The sequence below is a fragment of the Dipodomys ordii genome, unplaced genomic scaffold, assembly GCF_000151885.1.
Source record: "Dipodomys ordii isolate 6190 unplaced genomic scaffold, Dord_2.0 Scaffold2, whole genome shotgun sequence".
Taxonomy (NCBI): Eukaryota; Metazoa; Chordata; class Mammalia; order Rodentia; family Heteromyidae; genus Dipodomys; species Dipodomys ordii.
Window position 1 is genome coordinate 7,038,131 of NW_012267218.1, and position 9,553 is coordinate 7,047,683.

The 9,553-nt window shown below is 54.4% G+C and overlaps 1 protein-coding gene across 1 annotated transcript in view; it reads right to left on the reverse strand.

Annotated features, from left to right (window-relative positions):
• Positions 1-484: 484 nt before the first annotated feature.
• The window catches only part of Bdkrb2 (bradykinin receptor B2), a 20,676-nt gene continuing 11,607 nt past the window's right edge, over positions 485-9,553 (reverse strand). The window contains exons 2-3 of the mRNA XM_013014695.1: positions 4,225-4,332; positions 485-1,742 (exon numbers count right to left, since the gene is read on the reverse strand). Coding sequence (XP_012870149.1) covers positions 656-1,742; positions 4,225-4,298 — 1,161 coding nt within the window. The 5' untranslated portion in view covers positions 4,299-4,332 and the 3' untranslated portion in view covers positions 485-655. The remainder of the gene's footprint in view (positions 1,743-4,224; positions 4,333-9,553) is intronic.

Consider the following 9,553-nt stretch of genomic DNA (forward strand, 5'->3'; position numbering starts at 1 on the left):
AGGCAGGGAGGAGGCCACTGAGCGTTTGGTGATGGGCTGAAAGGAGACCCCAGAGGCTCCGCCTCTCAGCTCTCGGTTGCACCCACAGTTCTCTCCCAATGAAGTCATAACAACAGGTGCCTCCTGTCTCCCTGTTTGAGTTTGTGGGTTCCTTGAAGACAGAACTTTCTTTGTCTCTGTTTTCCCTCTAGCCCATAGGGTTCAGTGCTGTGAATGCAACAGATCCTTACTAAGTGCTTATTGGGTTCTGCCTTGCACAGCAGGCCTCGTCCGTTGGTGAGGACATGGAAGCTGGAAGGCAGTTCTCCTGGAGGTCTGAGCTGTCACACTGTGCTCAGAAGGGAGTGAGAGGGAAGCTGTCACCCCATCCAGGCCCCTGACCCCTCCACTTCTGGGAAAGATCAGGCCTGCCCAAGAGGCAGTAAGAATAACACGATTGGGTTTCTGGAACCCAGCTCTGAGTGCCAGGACACCCGGCCCTTGCAGTGGGCTCATGTAGTAGGGTAGGGCGGGAATAATGGCGCTATGACTTGTTGCCCAGGTGGATGGGCTAGGGATGCTAGGGGATGCCTAGCGCTCCTTCCTGGGCCCCCAGTGCCCGCACCCATTAAGTCATCCTGATGGCAGCGGTTCACTGGCTGCTTCCTGTCCAGCCCTACAATTTGTGGATGTGACGCTCCACGGAGACAGAGGTCCGCAGGGTACCCAACGAGTTCTCGGTGTGGGTGGGCTCCGCCCCACGGCCTCCTTTCCCGCAGCTTCCCCCGTACACCTCCCGGGACTTCTTACGGAAGCGCTTGCCCACCATCACGTACACCAGTGGGTTGAGGCAGCTGTTGCTGTAGGCTGCGAAGGAGCTGATCTGGGTGATGATGTCGATGACGTGCTCACCCCAGCAGCCAGAGAGGACCTGGAGGTGCAGCAGCGTGTCCAGGAAGGTGCTGACCTGGAAGGGCAGCCAGCACACCACGAAGAGCAGCAGCACGGCCAGGACCAGCACGGTGGCCTTCCTCTCCGTCTGGATCTCCTTGAACTTCTGCATCTGGTTGTTCCGTAGCACGTGCAGGATCTGCACCGTGCAGAACGTGATGATGCCCAGCGGGAGCAGGAAGCCCACCAGGTTCAGGAGGACGTTGGTGAACAGCTGCCAGGTGAGGGACGGGTAGACGATGAGGCAGACGGTGACATTGTGACCCTCCTTGTTGTAGTCCTTCATGGTACGGAACACCAGCATGGGGGAGCTCAGGAGCAGTGCGCACCCCCAGATCACCAGGCTGTAGAGTTTGGCCCAACGGACCCTGCGCATGCGGCCCACGGACATGGTTTTCACCAGGGCCAGGTAACGGTCAATGCTCACCAGCATCAGGAAGCAGATGCTGCTGAACAGGTTCATGTAGATCATGGCGTTCACCACGCGGCACAGGACCTCCCCGAACAACCAGTCGAAGTTGTTGGCGATGGTGACGGCCCAGAAGGGCAGCCCACACGCCAAGATGAGGTCGGCGGCTGCCAGGTTCCCCAGGTAGATCTCGGCCACGGTGCAGTTGTTCTTGTGTAGGCAGAAGACGCTGAGGACAAAAATGTTCTCGAGTGTGGCCAGCAGGAAGAGGACCCAGAGGAAGGGGGCCTGGGTGGCATTGATCCATTCTAGCCACGTGGTGTCTGGACAGTTGTCATCCGGGGAAAGGGTGCCGTTAAGAGCCAACGAGAGGACTTGAGGTGTGATGTTGAACATTTCAGAGCTGGAGGTGGAAAAGAGGCTGTTAGACCCCAGAGCTCAGGGAGGGGGAGAAACGACAGAGCAGAAAGATGCTCAGCCACCAGCCTTGAAAAGCTGCTCTGCTGGGGGTGTTGGGGGGTGACAGGAGGTAAGGTAAGGCTCGGGGTCCCTTGGCTGCCACAGTAACAGACACTGCACTCCAAGGCTTTAGTCCCCGCTTTCCTGGGGTCTCAAGGCAGCCTAATTGCGGCCCCTAGAAGCTCCTCTGGGAGGCTCTTCAGGCCAGTGTCTAGGTCAGCCTTCAGCCTCTCAAAGCTGCGTCAAACAGGGGGATGCCGGCGTGGAATCCCCACCACAGCCGGCCTGGCCACGCCCTGTCTCCTAGGCCAGCCTGGCTCTTCTAGTAAAGGGCAGAGCCACGGTCCCACACCCTCATGAGCAAAGCAACTAAGGTGATGTCAGGATACATGATAGAAAGAAAAGACGGGGCTCCCAGCAGTCCTCCTGGCTCAGATCCCGGCTCCCTCACTTATTAGCTGAGCTGCTTTAGAGAAGCTAACCTACCTTCTCTGAGCCTCAGTGACTTGATCAGTAAAATGAAAATAGCAAAATTTACTTTTTAGGATCGGGAGGAGAGATCCAAGACAATGAGTGAGGAGCTCTACCGCTGCTGCCTTTGATTAAGTAAAGGTAATTGTGTTTGTCAACCTCTTATAACAAGTGTCACACGTCAGCACCATTTTTAGATTCTTGCTTCCCTCCCCCAGACTTCCTAATATACCGGGACTTGAACTCACGGCTTCTTCTTTAGCTTTTTCTCTTAAGGCTGGTGCTCTACCCCTGAGCCATAGCTTCAGTTCAGCCTTTTTGATGATTAGTTGTAGTCTCATGCCTTTTCTTCCAGGCTTGCTTCTTGATCCTTGAGTCGCTAGGATTAAAGGCTCAAGCCACTGGAGCCTGTCTGGCTCTTGCTTTTGTATTGCCTTAGTTCCTGGATTCCCCTTCACTCTTAGGCAACACTCACAGATTGAGGCTGAGCCTCTTTGTGGAAGTGTTTGCTGAGAAGGCAAAATCTGACTCTGCCTTCCACAAAGAGACATGGGGCTCAGACAGCCGTGGATTCCCACCCTCGCTGTGTGGCTTGGGCAAATGACTCAGCCTCTCTGATCTTCCACTTTGCTTTCTTTGGCATAGTATATTATTCTCTGATTCACTTTGCATAGTCACTGCCAGGTTCCAATCGAGGGCAGGCGCGGGCCCCTGTTCCCTGTGGGGTGGGCAAGGGGCACAGGCAGAGGCCCTTCCAGGGAGGCCTATTGTGGAACAGCTGGAGGAGGAGGAGGAGCAGAGCATCAGATCCACACTGGAGCCAGCCGGGGGCCTGATTCACTGGTGGATCAGAGCTGTTATTCTGGAGCGGTTTCTGGGGAACGGTGTGGTGTGAGGGGCTCCCCTGGGGCCAGGGACTTGGAGCAGAACCTCACCTTCTCCACTTTGCTCCTGACAGGGGTGGTTTTGTGTGTGATGAAATCAGAGCAGGGGGAAGGGGGCCTGGTGAGGCTGTTGACAGTGGCTGTGGACCTGAGGGGGATGGGCAGAGCCAGAGAAGCAAGAGGGTGCCATGGGCCCTGGGAGGCCCCAGCAAGGCGAGGCAGCCCGGGGAGTGGGAAGCGGGCGGGGGGGGGGCAGAGGTGGGGGGGGAGGCAGTCTGAGGCCCTGGCTCCATGGCCCTGGCTGACACAGGTGGGCTGTATTGTCCCCGGATGGAGACACCAGGCCAGGCTGCTCTCCGTCCTGTCTGCTCTGCTCTCTAGGACTGACCTCCCTCCCCGGCCTCCACTGGGGTTTGCAGCCCAGGTCTCTCAGGACTGACCTCCCTCCCCGGCCTCCGCTGGGGTTTGCAGCCCAGGTCTCTCAGGACTGACCTCCCTCCCCGGCCTCCGCTGGGGTTTGCAGCCCAGGTCTCTCCTTAGCGCTGCTCCTAGCACATGTCAGCTGTGCACTGGAGATGTCTGGTTGCTTCTATTGAGTCTGTCTGTCTGTCTGTCTGTCTGTCTCTTCTCCCTCTGGGTTCAGGGCCTCACGCACACCAGATGAATACTCGCACGTGTGAGCCACATGCCAGGCCTTTTGCTTTTTCAGTTTTTCCAGCTAGGGTCTCGTGCTTTTGCCGGGACGGGCATCAAATGGTGATTCTTCTATTTCATCTTCTGCTTGGCTGGGGTGCCAGGTATGCACCACCATGCCTGGCTTAGGTTTGAGTCCCAAGCGTGCCTGGAGTAGCTTGCTCGCCTGTGACCAGCAGGACAGTGTGTCCCCAAATCACCCCCCACCCCCGGGCCGCACAGAACAGCCGACTTCCTCTGTCCGCACCTTGCCCACAGGGACTGGCGTTTGTCTGGGGTCTAGCACGCCTGTTCCTTCTCTGTGGTCTGGTAGGTCTGTGGCTCTTGTGGGACCTCTGCCTCAGGTCTAGACGTGAACTACAGGAGCCCAAGACGCACCTGAACGAGGCTGTGGTGGGCACAGGCTCCTCGTAGACAGACAGGAACATGGGTCTCTTCCAGGCAGACAGCATTTGGCTGCAAGGTGGGGAAGGAGTGAGGCTCTACCTGTGTAGGACAAGGGAGAGGAGATGGTTAGCTGGGGCCAGGGAATGCTGGGAACCAGAGTCCCCGTGAGAAGGGGAGGGGAGGGCAGCCAGGAAGTGCACTGAGCACAGTGGTGGGGTGGGGGTGGGGAGGGGAACTCCCGCTCGCTAGCTGCCAGGCGGGACCTGTGCTCTGAGAGCCATGGAGAAGCCAGGCGCCTTGAGATGGTACTGCAGTCACCAACAGAACCCAGCACCGGCACAGTCCTGATAGTGATGGAGTCGAAGGTGGCCCCCAGGGGTCCCAGTGTGGCCATGTGGAAGGCAGAGGGACTTTCCAGAAGAGGACTTGGCACAGGAAGTGAGATGATCAGGGGCGGGCTCTCTTCTGATGTTTCAACTGTGAGCCAAGTAACCCTCTTTTCTATATCAGTATCCAGCCTCCAGTATTTTATTATAGCAAGTGAAAAGAAACCAGTCTGAGAGCATGAGTGGGTACTGATGACAAGGACTGAACACAAGTGGAGTTAGCATAGGGAAAGGACAGGGTAGGAAGAAGGAGCAGGCACAGAGGCCCAAAGGCAGGGGGAAGCTTGTCAACAGTGTTAGGCCCTGCTGGCTGCCGAGGGAGGCGGCCAGACTAGAAGCAGGAAGACCAGCTGCCAGGGGTTGTGAGTCTACAGAATGAGGGGTTAGAGAATAAAACCCTTGGCTGGGGAGAGCATGTGTATAGACCGGAAACGAGTGAGGGGATCCTCTGAGCCCTCAGTGTGTGTTGGGGCTCCAGGGTGGGGTCTAGACCAAGGGGCTGAGACACAGTGTCCCAGATGGATCGAGGAGCATTCTTCATCCCTTATGGTCGACCACCGAGGCTGCAGCCAGGAAATGAGGAATGGGGACCAGAAGGGAGTTGTCTAACCCCATTGCTGGGAAGACCTTTTCCTGTCCAGACCCTACAATCTGCAGAATCCTCTGAGACCTGGTCCCCTGTCAGCGTCTGGGGGTATGGACCTGCATGTGTGTATGCATGTGTGTGCATGTGTGTGCATGTGTGTGCATGTGCATGGAGACAGCCGTAGATCTACCCTCCCCTGCCAGCTTTTCAGTGCACACATTTACAGCAGTTGTGAGGTACATGGCCTAGCCCATCCATGTCCCAACTCTTTCCTCCCTCCCTCCCTCCCTCCCTCCCTCCCTCCCTCTCTCTTTCTCTCTCTCTCTCTCTTTCTTTCTTCTTTCCTTTTCTTCCTTTGTTTCTGATACTGGGCTTTGAACTCAGAGCCTCAAGCTTTCTCAACTTGTTTGCTCACAACTGGTATACCTCTGCCACTTGAGCCATACTTCCAGCCCTGTTTTGTGCTATGTACTTGGAGATGGCATTTCAAGGACTTTTCTGCCCAAAGCTACCCAGATCTCAGCCTCCTGAATAGCTAGGATTACAGGCAGGAGCCATTGGCGCCTGGCTAAATCCCATCTCTTGAACATTTACTCCATCAGGTAAATCCCAAGAACCACCCAGGCAGCTGGAATTCCTTTCCTTGACATGTCAGGTCCCAGGATGAATGTCTTCCTCCAAAGCCCAGCTGGAACGGTGACGGAGTCAGGTTGCTGTTTATGGGCTATCACTAGGTAAACCTCTGGCTGCATTCCCGGGAGGTGGGGGGGGGTCTTCTTGTAAACCATGAGGGCCTCAGCACCAAGGTGCAGCCTGAGCACCAAGAAACCCCTTTTCCTGAGAAGCCACAGCTGCTGGGGCGGGGGGAGGGTTGGGCTCAGGGATCAGATCTGGGAACTCCTGAAGAGCCAAATCGAAAAGCTGGATCCAATCCTAGCCACGTGCGTGTGGGCCCTATTAGCATTTGGACACTTTATGGGCTTGAAATATTCTGGAAACACTTAGGAAGGAGCCTGAGGGGCAGAGTGTCCTCCTGTCCTGTGTCCTGCACAGGAGGATGAAGCCGCGTGCCAGCCTCTACTCTAGGGTGGGAGTGGAGGAAGCTTATTTCACTCCGTAGCTCTTCCTGTTCACCAGAGTCAGATAGTTCCATTCAGCATCTGGTTTCTTGAACACTGGGCTGTGCCGTTTTGATAAGTGAACAATTTCATCCAACACCCTAACATCTCTTCCTCTACAAAAAAAAAAAAGTTTGAAAGAAACAAAAGTAACCACAGGCTGGGCCCAGGTGGTTCAACTTGTAATACAACCTACTCAGGAGGCTGAGATTTGAGGATCAAGGTTCAAAGCCAGCCTGGAGAAGACAAATCTGAGACATTCTTATCTCCAATTAACCACCAAAAAGACAGAAGTGGAGCTGTGGCTCAAGTGGTAGAGCACTAGCCTTGAGCACAAAAGCTCAGGGATGCTGCCGGGGCCCTGAGTTCAGGCCCCAGGAAGATCACAAAAAAGAAGGGAAAAAATAACAACAACAACAATGGGGGAAAGAAAAAACACCAAAAGCTATTGAAATCTCCCAGCTATCTATCTCTAAATGCAACTCTTTTTTTATTCCCATAATTTTTTTTGTAAAGAAATACACTTTCTTAGAGTTTCATTCGGTTAGTGGCACAGTTCTAAATACTCTATTCCCACAATTTTTTTAAGCTTAAGGTTTTTATTAGTGTACCTTAGAGGTAGAGAGGGGATTTCACTGTGGCATTTCTGTATATGCAAATAATGCACCTCCACCCTTTCCACTCTCCCTTCCCCCTCCCCACTTCAGCTCTCATCCATCTGTGTTGCTATAGAAACCAGACTCTTCTTACTCTTCCACACTCCACCATTTTTGTCTACCGAGGTTTTGCATAGAAAGTCACAGGGAAGACTTTTCCTCAGTTTCCTCCATAAGAAGACAGCTTTAACCCACACCGTGTTTGGTTTGGTCATTGACTGAGCCACACCTTCTTATCGCAAGTATTTCTGTGGCGCTGTGTCCTCTCTGCACAGGCTGCGTACCCCAGAACCTTCCCTGCTCTCCCTCAGTCCTCCCTCCTCTCGGACCCCCCTCTGCTGCTGTGTTGCTGTCCTCCCCAGGGGCGGGTGCTGAGTTCAGTCCTGTGCTCTGGCCTGGCTGGACTTACTGTTCCCAGCTGGGCTGCCCTGTACGACTCTAGGCATCCTGGGAAGGTGTTTTACAGGTACCATGTGATTGGAGTCCACCATCAGCTAACTTTCCACAAGGGAGATGAGCCCAGGTTATTTGGGTGGGCCTGATTCAATCCGTGGAAGGAGTCTTAGAGCAGATCCCAGGTTTCACAGAGAGGAAGCAGTTCTGCTTATGGAAAATAGAACTCTGGCCCTCGCTTCTGAGGGTGTGGGGGTGCTTATTCAGCCACAGCAACACATTACCGACTCCTTGACGTAAACCTCATCATACAAATCTCCTACCTTCCCTCCGCGTCTCTGGCTGAACGCCGACTGGCCCACCCCTCCAGCTGCGCTTCCCCTCCTCCTCTGCCTACGGCCCTATTTACAGAGCGCATCTCCGACAACTGCTGTGACCACCTTCCTGTCCCATCGAGCGCAGCCTCCTTTACATGCAGGTGCTCGATACATGAGAGTGACAGACAGAGCACAGGGGACGCAGCCTTCCCCCGTTGTCCCTCCAGCAGACATTTTGCAGGACAGCGCCAAAGGACAGCGGTGTTGACAGCACACCTGCCCCAGCCTCCACCTTATCCTTCTTCCCAGGTAGAAACATGGCGGCAACCAGACAGCCACAGGCAGCTCCAGGATCTGAACCCTGGGCTAGCTGAGCCCAAAGGCCAAATCCCTTCTCCAGCACTGGACTGTATGTTGGTGCAGGGCACCTCCTGGAGAATAGCTGATTGATGGGCAGGCCCAGGGGTGGATCGCTGTCTCTTTCATCCCTGTGAGGAAGACACTCTGCACCAGTGGCTACTGGGCTGGCCACAGGACTGGTGAGCTGCTGGGGAGCCAGCGAGCGGACAGGGAAAGTGGCCGCCCCCAGGCAGCTGCCACGCACACAGTGTGGTTCTTACTTCCCGCTGGGCTCGGCTGGATGCCAGAGATTCATGGGCGTGTGAGACTCCGGCCACTGGATGCCATCATGTCAGTCACCCTTGACGTGGGGCCAGATGTGTGTGTGTGTGTGCGTGTGTGTGTGTGCACATGTGTGTTCTAGGACCTGGGTTCTGGTGAATCTCAGTCCACAGGCTGGTGTGTCCTGAGGGAAGCCCCTTCATGTATGTGCAGAAATGTGACAGACCAGGGCAGGTGCATGCAGATGTCCTAGCCAGATGTAAGGACAGCGTATAGCCGTGTAACTGGGCACCGGTGGCTCATGGCTGTAATCCTAGGTACTCAGAGGCTGAGATTTGAGGATCGTGGTTCAAAGCTAGGCCAGCTAGGAAAGTTTGTGAGGCTCTTAACTTCACTTAACCACCAAAAAGCCAGAAATAGAGTTGTAGTTCAGTGGTAGAACACCAGGGCAAAAAAGCTCAGGGACAGTGTCCTGGCCCTAAGTTCAAACCCCAGGACTGGCACCAAAAAAAAAGGAAAAGCAAAGGGAAAAGAACTTCATAAAGCTGCTTTTTCTGCCATTCACCTGCAGTCACCTTGCTATCACGTTGGGATCCTGGGAGGTCAGGGCTGACCATGGGTGAACAATATCGTCATGGTGACTGGAATATGTTTAAGGAACAAGACAACACCCTGGGACAGCCCACTCACCCACCCCCCCGGACACACCACTCACCTGACCCACTGGGAGGATACGTTGTTTGTCCTAGCCAGCATTGTTAATAATACCAACTTCTCCAGAACCCTTCCCCAAACAGGGACTAAAATGCTGACCAACCAGGCCCAACTTGAGCAGGGTTCTTTTATCAGTCAGCAGGACTCTGTACATCCCCTATTGTCTGTAAAACCCCAGGCAAATGTCTGTACCCCCAAAATGGCTGAAGATGTACTGTCTCCCATGGCAAACCATGCTATATAAGAACTCTTTTCTCTGGCCTTCACCTTGTGTCTGCTTGACAGGCGGGGGTGAATGGGCAGTCCTGGCATGGGACTCCTGGAGTTTTGGCCTGAGGTAAAAAACTCCAGTTTCACAAATGACCCATGAGAAAGACCCACAGAATCCCAGCTCTGACAGATGGGCAATCTTGGACATGAGGGCTTAGATTTTATCTTCCTCTTCTTCCTCTTCTTCTTCTTCTTCCTCTTCTTCTTCTTCTTCTTCTTCTTCTTCTTCTTCTTCTTCTTCTTCTTCTTCTTCTTCTTC